Source organism: Dunckerocampus dactyliophorus, chromosome 3 (assembly GCF_027744805.1).
Source record: "Dunckerocampus dactyliophorus isolate RoL2022-P2 chromosome 3, RoL_Ddac_1.1, whole genome shotgun sequence".
Taxonomy (NCBI): domain Eukaryota; kingdom Metazoa; phylum Chordata; class Actinopteri; order Syngnathiformes; family Syngnathidae; genus Dunckerocampus; species Dunckerocampus dactyliophorus.
This window is the reverse complement of record NC_072821.1, coordinates 15,594,880-15,616,633: the sequence shown is the minus strand read 5'-3', so window position 1 is coordinate 15,616,633 and position 21,754 is coordinate 15,594,880. Positions and strand designations below refer to the sequence as shown.

Sequence of the window (21,754 nt, the reverse complement as noted above, 5' to 3'; positions counted from 1 at the left end):
TTGCGCTGAGAGGAACTGTACAGTAGAGCAGACTTCAGAAAACTCTCACCAGTGTTGGCCACGAGAAACATTTTGGCTCATAATTAGCTGCTGGGGGACCCAACGTTGGATGTGAATGATTTTTAGATAGTTTCTCTTGTATTAGTTGAGTTAGAATTTGCCTTTGTGATGACCCAAGGAGGTCTTGTGAGATAAAATGTATTCCTGTGCTGGCATGTTCCCTGCTGCAATCAAAAGGTGAAAGGCCAGTATTAACCTATTGAAGTGGCCTTTTTGCCCTACAGCACCCCTTCTCCTCAGTATTGATGACTACAATTGTCCATTTCCCCTATCTAAATCTCAGCCTGTAAATATTCAGACGGAGCTTACACTTCTCCTAACCTATTGGTTGTGATGCTTACACGGGTCCCGCCTGTCTGCTGTGTATATGAGTGTGTGTGTGTGTGTCTGTGTGTGTGCACGTGATGCCAGGGCTCTATTGAGGCAAAGCCCTCACAAAGACTTTGAATATAATCTTGTCTGGTCTGCCGCCCTGGAAGCAATTTTCTGCTCCTTTTCGACCGCTGTCTTGGAAATTGCAAAGCAAAGCGTTTTGGCTGCAGTGTAAATCCTTGGCATACAAGGGTTTGCCCATCCAAATTAGATTACTCCAAGCTCCCCAACGATGGCTATAGCCAGCAAGTGTTATTGTGACAATTGCTTACATTAATGCTTTGTCCAATTTTTCCAATTGCCCAAACAATAAACATGAACGTGACTATGCCTGCAGGGTCGAGTCTTGAGCTTCATCTCGTCTTGTACCGAAAAGTCTTCAAGATCACAACTTGGTTGAGTCATTCGGTAGTGGTTACACTGCAATATTTTGTGCAACTGTTACTGCATCTTCAAAAAGAAAGAATGTGAAGTTGCACTCAACACAAAGACACATGACAAAAGTGTGGCCACAAAGGATTGTTTATAGTACCATTGTTGCAGTTGGACACAATGCCTCTAGCGTCCAATAACTTCTGAGGTGGACCATCCACATATAATTATATATTGTAATATACCCAACTGACCATTATAACCTTGAACACATTGACAGACTGGAAGAGTAAGGGGATTCCTCTGGAAGAAGTACTTTGTCCGGCAGGCATTGTGAACTGCAGCGTTGTCCTGTTGAAAAACCCAGTCATTACCACACAGACGGCCTTTAGTCATGAGGGTTGCCCCCTGCAACATCTCCACATAGCCGTCTGCCATTTGACACCCCTGCACAACCTGAAGCTCCCTGGTTCCATTGGAGGAAAAAGCACCGCAGATCATGATGGTGCCCCCTCCACTGTCCCGTGTGGAAAACATCTCAGGTGGGATCTCCTTGTCATGCCAGTAACGTTGGAAGCCATCACCTTCAAGGTTCCATTTTTTCTCATAAGAGTATAAAACTTTCTTCCACATTTCAATGTCCCATGGTTGGTCTTCTGGTGCAAATTCCAAATGGGCAATTTTGTTACGTTACGGGAAACGAGGCCTTTGAAGACGTTTTTGTTCTTCAAACCCTTCTCCCGCAGATGAATCTGATGTTTATTGGACTGCATTCGGTACCAGTAACAACCTTTATTTGGGCAGAGGATTGTCCCGTGTCTTGACCGACAGCCAGTTGCATATTTTTGGGTCTACCACTTGACGTTTTTGTTCCGTAACCCTCAGGGTTGTAAATTCTTGCAATTTTTCAACTGGTCTTAAAATTTTGACCGGGAGTATTTATATGTACACGGTCGTCCCTCGCCACATTGCAGGTCAAATTTTGTGGCTTCACTCTATCACACTTTTTCAAAAATATATAAAATAATAAATCATGCTGTTTAGTGGCTTTAGTGAATATGGCTAATAGTAAAAAAAAAAAAAGCATATTCAAATAAATTTTATGTGTCTGCCTAAATTAAGCATTTTCAAGCTCAAAAGGGCTAAATTAACTAAAATACAAATATAAGGCATTACTAAGACGCATACAAATTGTGCTAGTATTCGAATACACTGGTCACAGGTGTCATTAATGTTACTTCAATGTTCGATGAAACATCCAAGCGCCAGACTTGATCGCCAGAACAACGGGCTTTTATTGCAGGTTTGAATTATCTCATAACAGGCACAATAATAAAAACATAATAATCATAATCATAATAATCAAAATAATAACACTGGCTACTGTACTGAGCTAAAACTGAACTCTGAACCCCTGACATCACTTCACACATCCGGAACACATTTATTGCAACGCATACTTTAGGGATGACTATAGGGGTGTTATTTCATGCCAATTGTTAAAATGTTAAAAGCTCTATTTAGAAGGTCGTAAAACGTTGTTTTCTATGCTCTATGAAAACATTTCATTTATAAAGGAGGAATCCTACTTGATGGAAATTCACTTATCACGGTCAGGTCTGGAATTAATTAACCACGATAAGCGAAGAATTACTGTAATTATGTACTAAAAAAAATAATCCAGTTTTTAATACTAAATGTATATTTTCAATAAACTGTGGAAGGACACATTTTGTGAGTTTGACTTTTCCTTCTGATAAAAAACAAGTCATCCTGAATAATGATACCATATTCTTTTTTTTAAAGACAAACAATAAACACCAAATTGGCAGCAAGCCCAGAGTGGGGTTAGCGAGCCATCTCCACAGTTTAAGCCCCTAATTTAATCAAAAGCATTTGGCCTTTCTCTTTTAAACAAATGAGGTGATGCCCTGGCAGTGCAAATGGAGGCGAAATATGTCTCCTCTGTGTGATGCTGAAGATGACTAGTGCAGCAGCAGCAGCACAGATGCCAACCTTTTGTGGCTGCTACTGTTGATTCTGCTGCAGCTTGCATTAGCCTTAACAAAGGCAGAGCTCCGGCTTAAAAAAAGAGAGCAACAGTCGGCATGAAAGGAACTGCGGGTTTACCGCATGGCTGGATATGCTTAACATTTAAATGGCCCAAAACTCGCAAAAAAACTACTGGAAAGCTGCAGGCTTATAAATAACATGGCAACTGGTTACAATAAAAATACAAAACAGATGAGCGTTGAGCTATGAGGAGCTGTAGCTGCAGCCTTTGTCTCCACCAGACTGTTGAGACGTTTGCTCTTAGATCCTCTGAAACGTCTTTTGAGGTCCACAGACCACAGTGACGACTGAAACATGATACATAAAACCCCATATTGTGGTCACAGAGCCTTCAACTTGCCTCACACCAGGTGTGTGATATAACCAGAGCCAGTTCAGCACATTATCAAACTTAAGTGGCTGTTTAGGGTTCTGCAGCTGTTAAAGGTCCCAATTATGGAAATGTCATTGTATTATTATTTTCCCCATGAAAGAAAATGTGGGTGAGTTTGCAAGAGAATGTAGAATGCACTGTGCACTGTATTAACTATACCTTCATATAGAAAGTAACCAGTGCCATAGAATATCTTAAGTGGAAGACGTTTGATGCATGATCACAGCTGCCTGACTAACTGACTTCCATTGTCAAAATAAAAGGGCACTATACAGTTTCAAGAAAAATGACTACAGACATTAACACTGACACAATGTATAGCGTGTTGTTCCCATTCAATTCATAACATTCCACAGGGACAGGAAAGATAGAATTTTCTGCCGGCAGCTCCACCCTTCACATGCCTACCACTGCAACCGGCATTTAACAAAAGGGTACTGGAAAGTGGGATGGTTTGGGTAAATTCAAAAAATATATCAAAATCAGTGCACTCGCCTGCAGAAACACACACGTGCGTCTGCACGATTGTTTCCCCACTCCTCTGTGTGTTTGGCTTCCAAGTGTATTTGAAAAATTTTAGGCCACATGGCTTTGCCTATAGCCTGGAGCTATTTACAAAGAAGCTGAAAGAGTGTCAGTACTGGCAGTGCGTTGCTTAAATATAGGGCAGGAGTACGCACAATGCACAGGGCCGTCCGCCACCCGCCTTTGCCCAGAATACACCCTGTGGGCAGAGCAGCAGGCCTCCAGCACATGTTCTGTGGTCTGCCAGATTAAAGCTCTCCTTACAGCACTGACAAGAGCTTCTTTTTGGTTTCCCCATGCCCAACAAGTTCTATTCCTTCTTCTGTGACGCACGTCTTCACTGGGCAGCCTCGTGCAAGTGGAAATGCATCCGCAACCAAAATTTGAAGACAAAGGGCCTCATGGGCCGAGCAGATGATATTATTGTGGGTGGCAGCTCTCTGCAGCATGGGATGCATTGCTGTAAATTTAGTTGTGTGGGGTGGAGCGCTACATGCTGAAGTCATTTAAGGGAGAAACTGGTGGCTTGCCAGCGGTCGTGGTCGATGTGAGAGACCAATGAAAGTGTTCACTTTTAGCTTTTGTTCCCCCGCTTTTTAACTTCACCTCCTCTCATCATTTATTCTTCTCCAACAACCTCATTTTATGTACCTTTTTGTTGTTATTTTTATCTCTAAAATCTTACACCGTTCACTTCCCAAGATGTTTTTATATTAGCAATAAAATACTGCGGGTCTCTTCATCAACTCTCTTCCTCTTTTCCTGGCAAGACAGACTGCTTCCCCCGATACTGCGTGTCCTTTGCTACTCCTCTGTATCAGAGTGATCAGTAAAAATTTAATGACACTATAAAATAATAAAAGTGCCATTAATTTATCACAGCACTTGATGCGTGGGCAATAAAGAAGCATTACTTCAGTGAATATTTTCAAGGTTTAAAACAAAAACCCTGATGCGGTACGGACATAAATTACCACACGTAGAACCAATAAGTATATTACGCACAGTATATAAAATTTTATGGAAATTTGTGCTGCCATATTGCACTGATCGCATGATGAATAATTAGCATAGCAAGCACAGGGAGGGTAGGAAAGTTACTTTGGCCAGACCTTCACATGAAGTATGAAAATGTTGGCAGCCATAAAGCATGTTTTCTGTATGATGCATGGCACAATGTCTAACACAGCGCTGATGTTGTAACTAATCATGCGATTTTAACACTGAGGCTGAACTGGTTATTAATGAAACTTATTGATGAATGGCCCCTGTTCTCTCCGCTTTTCAGGCCAACACGATGCTTAACGATCATGAGTTTATAAAAGGACTTGATTGATCGGACGGGACCATTGAAGCACATGAGCGCAATGACATGACGACTTTATTACAGCCGTGAATGCTGCATCTTCCTCGCCGACTGTCCCTGTAGCATTTGAGGCAGCCCATCGCCTGCCCAGCTAATCAAACATCAGTCACTTTGTCATCGGGCTGATAGCTTCTTTCATTAAGAGCAGTAATATGGCTGGGTGATGAATACGCTTCTGTGTGTGCGTGTGCATGCATGTGTTGCTGTATAAATTGTAACACAGGGACAACGCAGCACACACCATTTTTCCTTTTTCCACTACTACATATGTCATCATTTAAAAACACTTTTGTAAGCAAATAGCCAGAAGTGGTTAGTTGCACAACCATTTAGATGGCTACAAATATCAGGTACAAAAACTCTTGTATGGATGAGTGAGAACAAAACGGGGCGATGCATTACAAAGAAGGGGCTTAAAGATTAATGTGTGTTGTGTTGCTGTGGCAGGGGAGCTGTTAGTCTCATGTAGGGACTCTACCTGAGTGTCTGTTTAGAAAAGAGAGGCGGAGGTCAGTGCAGGCAGCACATCGTTGGCAGACACTGTATGCTCACCCTGGGAGTAAGACAAATGTGCTTATTCTCTTTGCAGAGTCAAAGTGTCCATCTTGTAGTTGAGTCTTTAGAGAGGAAGACAGCCCCTTGCTAAAACCCTGTCTATTCACTGAGGAAGTAGGTCATTCAACAATGGAGCCGGCAGCAGTCACCACTCTCCCCTTGCATAATACATTAAGTGTAATGTGCATCAACTATTCAGAGGCCTCCCAAAAGCTGTTATTTTATTCCGTAAATGCACATGGACATGACATTTAATATTGTCACGGCGCGCTGAATGACAGGGGTTTCACTGTGCGTCAAGTACAACACCATGCCAAGTTGAATGTGGGCTCAAAAAAAAGGCGACACGGCAAAGGGGAAAACGGTGCGTTCTCCAAAGCATGAACTCTGAATAAATGATGGCTGCTGGGCTCTGGGCGCTGTAAACGAGGAGGCAGCATGTAAGGAGAAGATTACAGAGGAAAATCTGAGCACTGCAAAGAGGGCCACGACCCCATTGTGTGCAGATCACAAAGTGGAAATGTATTTACAGCACCTCTGGCCCTTACTGTCTCCCGGCCTACTGCTTTCTATTATAGCAGATTAACACACCATGCTACTTCTTAATGAAAAGACCATTTATTAAAAAGTTTTTTTTTTCCTTTTATGTTTTGTGATGGGCTGACTTTCCAATCCTATGACTGTGCCTAACAGTTAACTTATAGTATGTGTTCTTCTTTTGCAGGAAAGGGCACATTTTGAGAGCATTGGGCATCACCTTGGCAAGCTGGGAGAGGATGGAAAGATTGGGCATAGAGTCATTGACCTCACCAGACCTGAGGATCTTGACGGTAAGGACGTTATAGTATTTATTTATTGCACAATATCCCTTTTTTTTTCCCACACAAAGTTACTACAGCTGTTCACACTTGGAATTTAGTTCTCCGGTCCAAAGAACATTTGGTCGGTTTGCTTTGCATTCATACTTTGGAACAAAAGTAAAAAAACATACGTATGAAGTCACAGGAGTTCAGTCTGTAAGGACTTGGCTTTCGGACCTGATGATCAGGGTTTACTGTAAATCTTGCGTCCTCCAGGCTTTCTCCAAAGTCTTAATTGGAGACTCTAGACACAGTAGACCGGTGCAGATGGATGTGCATGGTAGACATGTGGGGGCTAGGGTGAATGCTGCTTCAAACAAGTGCAGGTTTTCACAGGTAGGTGAGCTGGAGGACAAGGGTGTCTTAGGACAAAGCTGGCTTTTCTCCAAGCTGGACTCCTGCTGCTGTTGTGCCTGTTTGAGGTCTCGGGCACAGGAGAGTCAATTTTGGTAGCACCCTAGTGACAAAGCGTCATCTCTCTTTGTGGCCCTGGCTTCTTCACAGAAGCGAGGAGTACCCACACCGCACCAGTGTTTGTCCGACATCAATATTTGTGGCTGTTTCCATGGCACTTCAGAGCCAGCGCAAAGGCGAAAATGCTTCTGACTCATCTTTGATACCACACAGTGTCTCAAGGCAGGGGGATAGATATTTCTCAGGACAATGTAACCCATCATCATCTTCCTGCAGCATCACAAATAAGCTAATCTTTAGCTCCAACAATGCAGTGGTCTTCCATGAATGTCATTCACATGCGATCTGACCCTTCACATTCATTGTATGTTTCCCATGTGAGCCAAAGCAGCAGAACTCATCCTCCTTGGACTGATCTTCTTCTACCGCTCATTTCCCCAGCGGGAGTCTTCGTCCTGTAGCTATGGTGGAGTCAGAACTGAAAAGGAGAACACACCAGGGTAGTTGCGTCCTTTTAATTCCTTTACGGGGCCAAGGGAAAGGCTCACGTCGGACGCCTCCCGTCAGTGTTCCCAGTGGGCAATGGATTATAGGAGCAGGCAGAGGTCAAAAGGAGTAGAGAGGTCCTGTTCCCAGAGGGAGATGGCTAGGAGCCAAGCTAGTAGGCATAACTCAAAATACACTAACAACGCTGTGAATACAGTATACGAGCAAAACACATACCGTTGATTGATGGGGAACAGGATTTTATGATGTGAACCGCAAAGTGTTAACTGAACTCACAACATATTTACTCCTTGTTGTAAGGTTCCCTGACATAATATCCTTGCTAAATAGAAGCATCTATCTAAATGCAGTTTTGTGTTGTCTTTAATTATTTGCAAACCTATGATTAAGTTATTTTCTGGTCAAAAGTCATCCAAATGTGAGGGAGAAGGAAGGTTACAGATTTTAGACTTCTATCTTTTGTTGCAACAGTAGCCATGAGCTGAATTTGAATTTATCGAGAAGACTTTTCCTTAGTAGTGGGGTTTGATGAGGTGGGAAAATTACACGGTGAACCTCCCAGTCATTGCAGAGGGTGTGAAAGCCCCTCAGTGTGATCTCCAGAAGCGAGCAGCCGGCACACTGAGCGGCCCCTGTGTGCCGCAGCAGACCTCTGTCATCACAACAGTTCACAGAAGGCTTTAAGTTGCTTAAGCTAATATTTGCAGAGTGTGTAGCAACAGCAAAGCGGAGGACGAATGGAAAGAGCTCGGATTCCCTTAATTTTACAAAGCCACGAGCCACACGTGTGATCTCACCTCTGATTTATTAGGTCTGATAAAAAAATATATCAAATACCAAAAAGTCTTCTGCTGCTTTGTGTGTGGCATCATGGAGTCTAGTGTGATGATATCTCTAGCTATCTCTAGCTAAGTACTCACGGAATAGAAAGAAAGACAAGATTTCATATTTGTGGTAGCTTTTCTGACGTTTCATAGGACTTGATTGTTTGAAGGGGGTTTGTTGTTTTTCTTTTCCTTTGAGGTCGTGAGACTCAAGCTGTGTTTTTATTGCAGAGGAAGGAAGCTTCGACAGCAAGGCAGGGCCATGATAATTCATTGTAGCCACAATAGACTGGTCTTACGCTTGCTCCATATAAATTAATATGTGTAGAGATGGCCATAATTGATTGGTAAAAACTTTGTTGGTTGTGTTAAAGTGAAGCAACAGAGGCACAATGAAGTGCATTACAACAACCACCAGAGGCGCTGTTGTTCCACCTCAACTACACTCAACAAAATATAAACAGAACACTTTTGTTTTTGCTCCCATCTTGCATGACCTGAACTCAAAGATCTACAACTTTTTGGATGTAAACAAAAGGCCAATTTCTATATAATCCAATAGGCATTTTCTGTAGATACAAGTTTTAAATCTTTGAGTTCAACTCATGAAAGATGGGAGCAAAACCAGAGTCTTCTTTATATTTTTGTTGATTGTAGTTGTAGTCTAAAGAAGAATAAGATGACATCAGCTGTGTGAAGTTGGATCGCAGTCATGGAAAAAATGATTAGACCACCATTGTTTCTTCAGTCTCTCTAACCAAGATCATTTACGTTTTTAAATCGATAGCATCAAAGTGCAATTCTTATGAGCTATTTTTGTTGTCATCTTTATATTTGTCCAAACAAATTCACCTTTAGGTGTACTGGGCATTAAAATGAACATGAAACTGAAGAAACATGGGTGGTCAAATCATTTTTTTCATGACTGTATATCCAGTTAAAAAATACAAAAAATTATAATAATTATAATCATGTATATAATAATAATAAATAAATTGAGTGTTAATTCTCCTTGTAGTTTATCAAGGAAATATGGTCCAATGACCATTCCTAAATAAGGATTCGATCATCTAATAAAATTGTGTGCATATTTGTCCGAGATTTTGTATGTTTTTTGTGCAAAGCTGGATGTTGTGAAAGTAAAGACACGAGTCAAGCATTAGTCAAGACAAAAGCGCAAGCGGCATGTTGATGCATGCTGGCCGTGTGTTCCCACAAGTTTGCACATGCTAGTATAAGCACACACACTCCCACAAACACACGCACAGAGCAAGGGAGACATTTTTAATGAAGAAGAAAAAAAAGGGGGATTGACACGTTAAATGGGGTTTAGCTCGCTCGTAATTTGTGTCACTTTAATTAGCATGCTTCGAGCTCTGGCTCGAGCACCGTGCGCCCCAAATGTCATGTCTTGTTTGCACATGAGCATTAATCCAACCTGATCCTGCTCCGAGGGAGAGGCTCTATTGTCACCTCCAGTAAGAGGTAGACAAATGAAGGCTTGTGTGATAGTGGCTTGTTCTCAGCATTGCAAGTCATTTTGAGTCAATTCTAGCATTTTGGCTGCACAGGCATGGGCGGAATCAGTGGATAATGTTGAGATATGACCAGAATGATCCAAATGTTGAGTGTTCGTGTGAAGTTGAAATTTGACTTCAATGAATGAGGACGCATCCCTGCTGCATCCATGTACTGGCGGCCTTCTAATAAATGAGAAGGCTGTCTCTTTCCACACAGAGTTTGTGTGCCTGAAGGCAGCCTGAGGAGCAGAGTTTGTGAAGAGGTGGGGACAACTGGAGCGCTGCTTCCCTCTGGCTGGGTACATGGTCAAGTCTGAGCCTGAATTTTTTTCACTTTTCTCCGCTCACCACTTGTATTCCCCTCCTCCTTCCCCCTATAAACATAAAGCCATTTTCCCCTCTCTGTAATTCATGCTGTTCATCTGCAAGGTTTACAGGAGAGACAAATTAAAAAGGCACTGTAATATCCCTCTGTCGCACGTGAGTCACCGGCCTCATGAATCACAATATATTCTATTAAGCAGCACTCCCTCTTTGTTATAACCCCCCTCCCACCTCTCAAGTATCACCCAGAGGACTTGCCTGTGTCACTGCTAAACATCTGTGTTTATTTACACAGTCACACATCCAACTAACTGATTCCTAAATGTACTGTCATGCGGAGACAAAATGTACTTTAGCGCTAATATGCAAAATGTCAGAGCGGTGTCATGACCTTCAAGTGAAAAGATCGAAAACAATATTGCAGCAAATTGCTTGTTCTGGATTGAAGGGATTTGATTAGACTGACTGCTAATGTGCAGCTTGTATCTGATACACTCATATATTACCTGACTAGAGGTGGGGGCACATTTATCTACACAGAAAGCAATGCATGCTCTCGTGTTTAAATAGCCATTCTTCAACGTATTCACTGTGATATGCTGAATCTATTTAGATACATTAAAGTCTCAAATACAATTTCCAAAAGTGGTAAATTGTGAGCACTCTGAACATTTCTGGGGGAAAAAAAACTGTCATCATGCCTAATGTCATGCACAAATATTTCAGCAGTCAATGTCTAAAAAAGCCAAGTGTGTTTTGAGTCTTTTTACCGCCACAAAAGGTACCACTATGGACAACGAGGAATGTGATGATCACCATAGAATCAGAAATTCAATATAGTGATGAAATGACAGGATGTATTGAATTTTATTATATCACAAATACAGTGGAACCTCGGTTAGCATCTGCTCCGGTTAGTGTGTTTTTTGGTTTAAGCCACAATTTTGCCTTGGTTTGCATACATTCTCCGGTTAGCGTACAATATCGTGCGTGTCTTGTCGTGTGCTTAATACATTGCATGATTCCATCTGAATTCTTTTTATATATATTTTTTATCAGCATACATTCTTCCGCATTAGCATCCTATTAGCTAGAGGACAACATGTCAACCGGAACCGGACGTTACATCGCCTGTCTATACATGTATGTCATCAGAGGTTGACTCAAACCACAAAGTGGCAAGGGACAAATGTCATTACTCTCTATAAAAAGTATTTTTTGTTCATATCTTTGTTTGTCTGGAATTGAATAATTGAATTTAAATGATTTCCTACGGGAAAAATTGCTTCAGTTTACTTATGATTCGGTTTTCGTCAAACCTTTTGTGGATTAAACATTGAAGGTTCTGCAGCAATCTGAGTTAGGTTGATGGTTAATATGACACACCCTATTCCGATTTAAAAGACCGCCAAGCCAGGCATCACGGTTGCATCACAGACAGTGACGTTGTATGAAGGTGGGAAGAAAAGAAAAAAAATAGCCTAATGTGGCTTCCCTCCAATGGAGCAAGTCACGTGTCTGCTCTCCTGGTTAACTATGGATGTGGCACAAGCTGATGGAAGGCAGTTGTTTTGTTCCTCCCCATAAGAAGCTCACCTCTGCCCATATGCATGCGCACCAGTATATAAATTGCTGAATCAGTGTCAGTGATAGAGTAATGGCCCGAGAGGCATCGTAAATTACAGCGAGCGATCCCTGGGTGCAGACACTGGCTGTCTTGTCTGAGTGAGCGCTGCGCTCCTGAGCTAATGAATACCTTCATCTGGCCCCGGCAGTCAGCAGATTGCCCTGCGTTGATGGATACTGTCAGCCCTCCGCCACTCCACATTTCATTGCACAATAAACATGCTTGTCAAAAGCAAACAAAGTGAAATCAATTCATCCTGTACAGTGAGTGCATGCTAAATGAAATTAACGAACTGTGGGCTTCAGTGACAGCAGCGATAGTGTATTATTTCCGCCTGCAGCCTTCCAGAGGCTAAAGACGGATGAAATGCAACACTTGCTATTTTTGTATGTGCTGCTGCTTTATGTGTGTAAGCAAATATCTTTTAGTTCACGTACAGGCAACCAAAGTAGGATCAGGATGTGGAAACAAAAAGCCTGCATGCACATTAAAGCGAATAAAAATCACATACTATCTGAAAATATATCATTACGATGGCCAGATGTCCGTTTTGGGATTTAGTTTTCGATTCCATATTGTTCAATGACGTGTTTTTGGTGCTTTTAATGACAGGACAGTGATTCTGAGTGGCCACAGTTATAAGACAGTAAAAACTATAGCTTCTGTTCAGTGTCACAATATTTATTTTTTGCCTGCAGCCTCTGGGGATCATAAATGTTGCTCTTTACTGACTGTTAAAGAGCAAACATCTGGTGGAAATGGAAGCAGGGCCTTTTGTACTGTGAGAAACATGTTTGCAAGTGAACAGCAGAAGCTTTCTCTCATGAACCGCGAGCGCAACACTTTTTCTGAATTAAAGACCCTCAAGCTGGTCAGGATTCAAATGGAACAGCAGCGTCTTCAGTGATTAGAGCAGAGCTGCATGTGGATTTGGAAAGAATGTCTCTGCCGAGCTCACCATTACTCATTAAGAATTAGATTATGTTTATCATTTGAAATAATAATGGAAATCAAACCCCAGGTAATGTGTGCCAGGCTGCTCGTGGAATGGTCTAATGAGAAGGCTTCACATGTGGATGATGAAATATGCATGAGTCATCCCAAGCTTTCTTTTGCAGACTTGAGATCATTAAAGATGTATCGTAGCATATGGAAGGCTTTTTTTGTCTTATTTTTTCCAGCCTTGTTTATCAACATGTTTTTGTTTGTTGAAATATTCATAGTGCTTTTATTTAATTCTTTCACATCTTACTTATAAAAGGAAGCAAATGTGCATGCAAACAGAAATCATTATCAGTCTGATGTACAGTTTAATACGCCGAGAAACTCTGCTAGTATGTTGATAGTGAATGGCCTGATTGAGAAACCATCTCATCACAAATGTGTGAAGAACACGCTCTTTTTCCAACTCGCCTTCTTTGCTCTCTTTTTCCCAAACTGCCTCAACTTCTCAGTTTGTTATTTGTTTTGGCGCGCATGAACATTTTATGGATGCCAAGCTGAAATGTAAGCAACTGATGAGAGAAGTGTGAATATGTGCACACAAAACATGCAACTGTCCGCTGCAGTTTATACTTGTCCTCTTTTTTGGGGGTATTAAATGTCGAGTTATGTTAAGTACACTAATTATTATGGTCCTTTTATTGAGTATAACATTTATACAGTTGCACTCCAAAATATTCAAGCACCAGGGTAAATTCCATTTCTTTTAATAACTAGTCACCGTTTGTAATTACCTCCGCTAAGGTTATGTTTTTGGCCGCGTTTATCTGTTTGTGTTCAAAATATCTTGAAAAGTTCTGAATGGATTTGGATGGAATTTGCAGGAATTGTCAGAAATGGGATATGGAATATTGTGTTCATTTTTGTTTTGCTGGTTAATAATTAGGCATCTCTGTGTACTCCGGGTACTACGGTTTCCTCCCACATTCCAAAAACAGGCATGTTAGGTTGAATTGGCAACTCTAAATAGTCCATAGGTATGAATGTGAGAGTGAATGGTTGTTTGTCTATATGTGCCCTGCCATTGGCTAGCGACCAGTCCAGGGTGTACCCCGCCTCTCGCCCGAAGTCAGCTGGGATAGGCTCCAGCATACCTGCGACCCTAGTGAGGATACGCAGCATAAAAATGGATGGATGGTTAACATTTAAGGGTGTCAAATCAAAGCATTAATTGTGATTAATTACAATCATATACTGTATAGTGCGTTATATTTTTTAATCACGTCTAATCTAATTTTAAATCTCAGTTTTTGTATGAGTCGCCGGTTTATAAAATCCGTTTTTCTGAGTTGCTCTTCTTGTGCTTAAGTTGTTGGGGGTGGAAATCAATGGTCAATCACAGCTTGAAGTGGACATTGATTGGCTGTCATTGCGTTCGGGCTTGTTTAGCATCATGATAGGCTCCCATTGTAGTTGGGTAGTTGGGAGGGCAAGGTGAGGAGCAGGGAGTTCCAGAGAGGAAACATGAAAATGGAGGAGTATGTGAGAGTTGTCAGTCCAATGAATGGGAAATTTGCAGGCATCACAAGAACACCCTGGCGCCACCATTTATAAATGACTTCATACATGTATTGGTTATATATTGGTTATAATATATTGATCTGACACAATAATGTCATGAATTTAAATGGAAATACCTTTTCTCAGCAATTCTAGGTGAGAGGAAAACAGATTAATTAGATAAATTAAATACAGGTTCATAATTAATTAATATCTCATTTTTTAAAAATCTGTTGACAGTACTGCTTATAATATTAAAACATGAAAGAGGGACTCGTAGAAGGTGAAGGAAGGCCTTGTCGCTTAAGACTGTACTACGGAATAGAGACACTCAATGTCCACGGTGTTAGCGTTCATATTGTAAACAAAAGAGAGTTTAATCAATGACCCCCCTTGGCCTCTTCTTGTTCCTGCTCTGGATATTCCAGAGTCCATTGAAGTGAATGGAACTGCCAGTAAACCTCAAACCTTATTGTTGGTCAACAGGAGGTGCTGGATCTACCGAGGCGAGAGTCTTCAGGGAATCAAGAGGAAGGAACAACAACGAGCCACACATTAAAAGGCCGATGAACGCATTCATGGTGTGGGCCAAAGACGAGCGGCGGAAGATCCTCCAGGCCTTCCCTGACATGCATAACTCCAACATAAGCAAGATTTTAGGTAAGTGCACATACCTTTCATCTTTACAATGTGCTTTCCATTGTGAATGAGCCTTATTTCTCTGTGTTCAATTCTGTGCTATTCCAGTGTCAACATACTATGTGGAGGTACAAAATCTCCAAAGCACACATGATTGAGAGCCTATGACTACTATAAGTGTTTGTCATAAAAAATGACAGAGGCTAAATGTGTGTTGCCCAGTCCATACATCAGAGCTGTTAAAAAGTGCTCCAGTATGACAGTAGAGGCCCTGAAAGTCACACAGATCAAGTCTCCTCTGCTTACTGTCTGACACCAAAGAATGTCTCTTGTCTCACTCAAGTGCTAAAGCTCCTCAGCGCTTGCAAGACAGTGTGGAATGGAAAACTCTTTGAACCCTTGTCAACGGCAAATAACAGAGGGCCACATAGACGACAGTGGAACTATAAAGCTGGAACACAATACAGTACATTGCCAGTGGAACGCCACTTCGTTTGAATGAAAATAGAAATCATCCTTTCCAGAGTCAAACTGTCACCGCTATAAAACCTTTTCTTAACTTTACAGTCAATAAGTAAGATTTTAATGCACTGCATGGTAAAGTGTAAAATGAAATTAACCTCTGTTAATATCGACATTGAGTTGCAGACGTTTTAATCAACATTTTTCTTCACACTGAGTTAGATCGTACTACAACTACACACTCTTGCCCTCCATGCCATCCAGTTAATCACAAATTACAAGATTGACCGCATCCCGAATCACACAAATGTTAACAGATAACACCTTCAGACACAAGTAAGAAAAATTGAAAAAAGTAAAAATACACTGAAAAAAAGTTGATTTACTCTACTGACCCAGATATAATACAGAATTGTTTTCCTCTGAAAAAAAAAACGGGGAGCTAACTACTTCTACTACTACTTCCCAAGTAAGTCAGAGCTTTTTTCACGTGCATACACACACACACACACACACACACACACACACACCGCATTGGATTCCTCGCTGAATATGTTCTCTGTTGATTTTAAGCGTGTGTTGCTGTCCAACCTTTAATGAGAGTCAATGTAATATGTCGTGCAGGATCCAGGTGGAAGTCCATGTCCAACCAGGACAAGCAGCCATACTATGAAGAGCAGGCCCGTCTGAGTAAGCTCCACTTAGAGAAGTACCCCAACTACAAGTACAAACCACGGCCTAAGAGGACCTGCATCATCGACGGGAAAAAGCTGCGCATTGGCGAGTACAAGCAGATGATGCGCTCACGGCGACAAGAGATGAGGCAGTTCTTCACTGTAGGGTAAGGCGCACACTCCAGCTACAACACTATACAGTTGTCCCTCGCGACATCGCGGTTCGAGCATCGCTCCCGATTTTTCAAAAATTGATTAATTAATAAATTATTGCTGTTTTGTGGTTGACTATGGCCTATTATTATTATAAAATATTGAAAGACAAGTCATACTGTATGTAGTATTCTATTCACTAGGCATTAGTAATGTTACATTGATAAGATATTTCTTTACATTACAGTACCTTAGCTTGCAGGCAGAGATCCTTGCAGTCCGACATGACATGGTGAAAAAAAGTTCTCCTCCCTTTCTGTGTGGAAGTGGTATGTTTTTCACTTCTTACTTTGTCCTCCTTCCCCACTCTGTTTGAAACACTCTCTTAAGTTTAGAACAAATAAATTGGAGGCTAACTCGTTAACGTGGTAGCTTGTGATAGGCTATATGAGCGGTGGCCATCGCTTATGTCCCTGCAGTGATCCTGTAGCCTGCGCAAAAGTGATGTGCAATGTGGTGTAAACAAAGCTAGCAGTATTGCCGGAATGTAGGTCTGTGTATGGCAGATTCATGTTAGACTGTCTGTCCTGTATATCCGTCAAGTGACAAATGTCTTAGTGAGGATGGATGATAGACGGATGTCTTTCTTTAATGCCATGCGATCGACCCACATTACAATCACGATACTACAACAACAAGGAACTTTTCCGATGCTATCTGTGAGTTATGTCTTATTATTGCTTATCGTGTCTTCTATATTAGATAGTAGGAGTATAAAGGTATTAGGGGTGTTATTTCATGTCTACAGGGATATAATGCTAAAAAAAGCATTTTTAGAAGGTCATAAACAGGTTTTCTATGCTCTTAACTACAAAAATATTTCATTTATTAATATTGAATCCTACTTCATCTATCGTTGGGACCAATTAACCACAATAAACGAGGGACGACTGTATAACAATAACTACATGTGATGATGTAACACTATCTCCCGCAAGCATGTTTTGACTTAACCTCACTGCATGTGTGTGTTTAAATCAATAGCAGTGATTTAATCATTTTAGACAATAGCAGGCTGCAAATGGGCCATGAAGTGCAGACATTATTATAGGATTTAAGCTCTAAGTAAGTATAGACTTAGACAAGCCTGCAGGCCACCTTACTTTACTGTGTGCGGTGCGCTGGAGACCTCTTCCCCAGGTGTTCCCATGTCAGTCAGCCTCTTAAGGGGCCTGAGCATCAATCATCCAGAGCAGAGCAGCCTACTGGTTTTGGGTTTCCAATAACCCAAGCATTTCTCAACCACTCCAAATGGAAAAATACAATCCAATGTCTTCCTTCTATATGCAGGCAGCCACCACAGATTCCCATCACCACAAGCGCCAGTATGGTCTACCCAGGGGCCATCACCATGGCGACGACAACACCATCACCCCAAATGACGTCAGAGTGCTCGAGCGCGTCGGTCAGTCCCGAGCCGTCCATTCCCGTCATCCAGAGCACCTACAACATGAAGCTGGAGGCCAACACCATGGCCAACAACAACAGCGAGGCCGTCAACGGAGTGGACGACATGGACATGTACGAAGATTTCGAGGATGAGCCCAAATCAGACTATAGTAGTGAAAATGACACACACGAGCCAGTCAGCGCCAACTGAGGCCCCATGGAGGTCCAAAGGCATCTCAGCCGGCATACAGGAGGACGTGACACTGTCAAGACGACACCCCCGAGGTTTGAAAGCGCTCAAAAGAAGGACACAGACACGATACAAGCCAGCATGCACGTGTGGCTTCAGCACCATCAATAAAAAAAGCTATTTGGTCTTAAATGTTTCCTCATGTGTGTGCTTTTGCTAATTATGCTTTTTTTTTTTGTCATCATGGACATCTAAACAACATGGCTGTGGCCTATAGAACAAAAGACAACTTGAAATCCAACATTATTTGACCATGTTTGTGAACAGTTAGCTGATTTTGTTCCTCACTCAGGTATCGTGTGCCAGCCAACAGCTTGTGAATGTGTGTGATCATGGCTACTTTAGCAGAACAACAAGGTCACATGAAGCAATTCCAATTGTGTCCGTGATTTAGTGCACCAGTGCCAAACAAGTTGTATGAAGAGAGATGTTTAATACACATTCATTCAATCTGTTCAGAAGGTTACAAGTTTCCCAGTGCAGTGATCATCAAGCCAACCTTACTCAACTCCACTTGGGCTGAACCAGTACTGCGGCATCACTAGTTCTACCACCCAGTCCGAGTCACCAGCTTGTTAATCTGAGTGATTGTAATCAGGCCAGAATGCTAAAGGGCCAAAAGGCCGCCAATCTGCAGGATTGGAAGAGCGGCGAAAGGCAGCTTTGGAGGCATTACAATCTCAAATTGATGTTGTACAATGTGTAGCGCCACAACCTTCTCTTAAACGCTTTAGCCCCCATTTGGACGGCAAGTTTAAAGTCTTAGCTCTTTTTCTCAAGCTTAATTCTTTTTCGACATTGTAAATCTTGAATTGACACTAAGAAGTCTTAAAGCAGAGCACAGTCGTTGGGGCGGGCGCAGTGAGATGATTACTGTCCTCGTCTTAAGACCAGCGGCAGGACATTTGTGCAATATAAGACAGACTTGGTCAAGTGCACTTATGCTTTTTCCTCATTCTTATTGTGTTGCTTTTTCAGTGCACTTATCAACACACATTAGAACAAAAAGATTACATGTGACCTCCTTGGCTTGATAAAGCTCCTCCATTTGAACACTCAGATCCTCTTTATAGGGCACAAGGTTTAAGTGGCTCCCCCGTTCCCCTCCCCGCTATGCCCTGCCCTGCCCTGACCCCTGCCCGGAGTAACCTCAGCACCACCCAGGGGGCGCCATCTGGGAACGCCAGGAAGGGCCTAGAAACAATAAAAGTGAGGTGTGAGTCCCTCATTGTGCTCTCCATCAAAGTGCTAGAAAGTGAGGCCTCAACAGGGCTGCCCACCACGGCCCAGTCACCAGGCGCTGGCGAGCAGATGGAACAAGTACATCAAGCTGTGGGGGATTATTAAAATGACTGACGACTGGCTATCATGTGAAATGCGCCATTATTAATGCATGACTTCAGCTATTCCCCCTCGCTTGCCCTTGAATCCGTCCATTTGAGACAAGAGCTCACTGAGGATCCCACTGGCCGCTCACTGCTGGTCACTGCTAAGACTCACCGGCACACATTCATCACTTCTGTTCATTTTGTGTCTATTTATTTTATAGCCCCAACCATGAGGTACAACACACACTATAGAGTGGCTCTCCTGACAAGTCAACATGTTTTCCTCCTGTTTGCTGACTGCTTTGTATGTGATTGTAAATATGTTGATGACCATGCCTGACACACTGAGTGAAGGCTACTTACACACAAAAAAGGACTCTTCACCCAACTGAAACTTGACTGTGTGCTCACATAGCAGAAAAAGACAAAAAAAAATAATAATAAAAAACACGAACTCATAAAGGAGACGCTGTTTCAGAAGTGTTTTAAGCACTGGATATAAATTGTCTGATCAATGTGAAACTGTTTGAGGAAAAAAAAAAAAAACACACCACGCATTAAGAAAATTCCCCAGATGGACTCGAGTGGGTTTGCTCTCACAGTTGCCAGATTTTATTTAGTCTTTCTTTTGTCAACTTATTTTGTTTATTTATGCAAATATGTGTGATGGATGAACACTTCAGGGCTGCCTTGTATTTCGAATTGTCACAAAAACAACAAAAGGACAATCAGAGACAACTAGAATGCTTGAATTGGAGTTTGAAAATTCACCATCTCATTTTATTCTTAATATATAGGAAATCTATTTTATTTGAATGTTAAGCATAACTTATGTATGTGAGCTCATCTGTTTTATTTCTGTATTTGTTCTATGTCATTTCTAAAAGCTGACAAGTCGTTGCACCTCATGGAGATGCTGAATTTGGAATTAGAGATCTAATCCAACACCCCAATGAGACGTAAGGTTGTCGCTACAACAAGAAGCACTCGGTGTTCAAGAACGATTTCCGATCATGACTTCAGTGTGTTTCCTGTTGCCAACGGCACTAATGCTCATCATAGTGTGATTGTTTTAAACATGCGTTTGAAAAGTGGGAAGGGTGCATATATTTATTGGTGGCAAAATGTTTTCTTGTCACATGATCACGACGACCCCGCCATGTGCAAAAGGAGCCCTCCCCGAATGCTTTGAGCGAACAACAAAGGACAACGTTTCTATGCTGATTCAATGCTTTTTACTGTATTTTTTTCCTTCTTCTTTTGCCATGAATATGGTGGGAATGCTGTGCGTGTGTGCGTGTTAATTTAATCAGCACAATTCACTGACATGCTGGACTGATGATACACTAGCTGCTGTTGAGGAGGTACTTTTCTTTCTACAGTTGTTTGTGAAGCAACACTGTGTCAGGCTCTTCCGTCATGAGAGCCCTTATTTGGACATTCTGGCAGTCTACGTATAGAAATATACTTTTTGGTTGTTTTTCCTGGCAGGTACCTAGGCCCAATGGCAAGTATTCTTCGGGTGTTATTAGAGAACATACATAGTGTCTGTCGCTGCTTTAAAAAAAAAAAGAAGTTTATGTCTGAATATGTAAATAGTTTATCATAATATCTTGTACAGTCCAATGTAAAGTTTTTAATTCAACTTCATCATGTTGCCATCGTGTTCACATTCTTTATACATCACAAAAGACTGATTATTTGCTAGGTGATATTGCTCAAAAGAAAATACATGGTTTTTTTTGTTTGTTTGTTTGTTTAGCTTGGCTTCCTAGTGTACACCAGCAGGTTTCCATGTGCAGTATTGACGTGAGGTGAACTTAAGGTGAATCATTTTACAGTGGTTGTTTGAGTGTGTGTGTGTGCGTGCGCGCGCGTGTGTGTGTAGAGTGCAATCTCCCTGGCTTTTGTAGTATTACTATATCAAGTTAGAAAAAAAAAAAACAAGAAAGAAATAATGATATATTTGGGTGCAACTAGGCATCATGGAAATGTGCATACTGTGTAAAAAATAATAATAAATTATCCCCGCAAGAATGAGTTCAGGCATCATATGGTGTAATATCATTTCTGTATGTCTCAGTGCATTGTAACAATCTAACAGGGCTTAGCGGAACAGCAGCCTGTTTATACTCATTTACCTCAACTATTTCCTCCTCCCTTTGTGTAAAAAAGAAAGAGAGCTTCTCACATCACTCCATCTTTTGTACTGCTGTTGACACTTACAAATTAAAAAGGCATTTTGTTTAAATACTCATTGTGGTCTTCCTTGAGCTTATTTTAAAAGTTGCATGTGTCAGAGATATGGGGGGTGGGTGAAAAACACACTGTGTTGCGATACCAGATTATGTGTTTTTTAACAATATTTATTAGGGATGCAACTAACCATTATTTATCCTCAGTCGATGAATCTGAAGCTTGTTTTGATTTATCGAGTCATCGGTTAGGCCCGAGACAGACCGAATCAATGTGAAACAAACACAAACGGTGGTTTGGTCTGCAACATAACAGAAAAGAGGCAAAAA

General features: G+C 41.5%; 1 protein-coding gene across 2 annotated transcripts in view; it reads left to right on the top strand.

The window, feature by feature from the left end:
* Window positions 1–21,471, top strand: part of sox6 (SRY-box transcription factor 6) — a 127,733-nt gene extending 106,262 nt beyond the window's left edge. For both annotated transcript variants that reach the window (XM_054771279.1, XM_054771280.1), the window contains exons 14-17: window positions 6,421–6,526; window positions 14,761–14,934; window positions 16,000–16,216; window positions 17,553–21,471. In XM_054771279.1, coding sequence (XP_054627254.1) covers window positions 6,421–6,526; window positions 14,761–14,934; window positions 16,000–16,216; window positions 17,553–17,862 — 807 coding nt within the window. In that variant the 3' untranslated portion in view covers window positions 17,863–21,471. The remainder of the gene's footprint in view (window positions 1–6,420; window positions 6,527–14,760; window positions 14,935–15,999; window positions 16,217–17,552) is intronic.
* The last annotated feature ends 283 nt before the right edge of the window (window positions 21,472–21,754 follow it).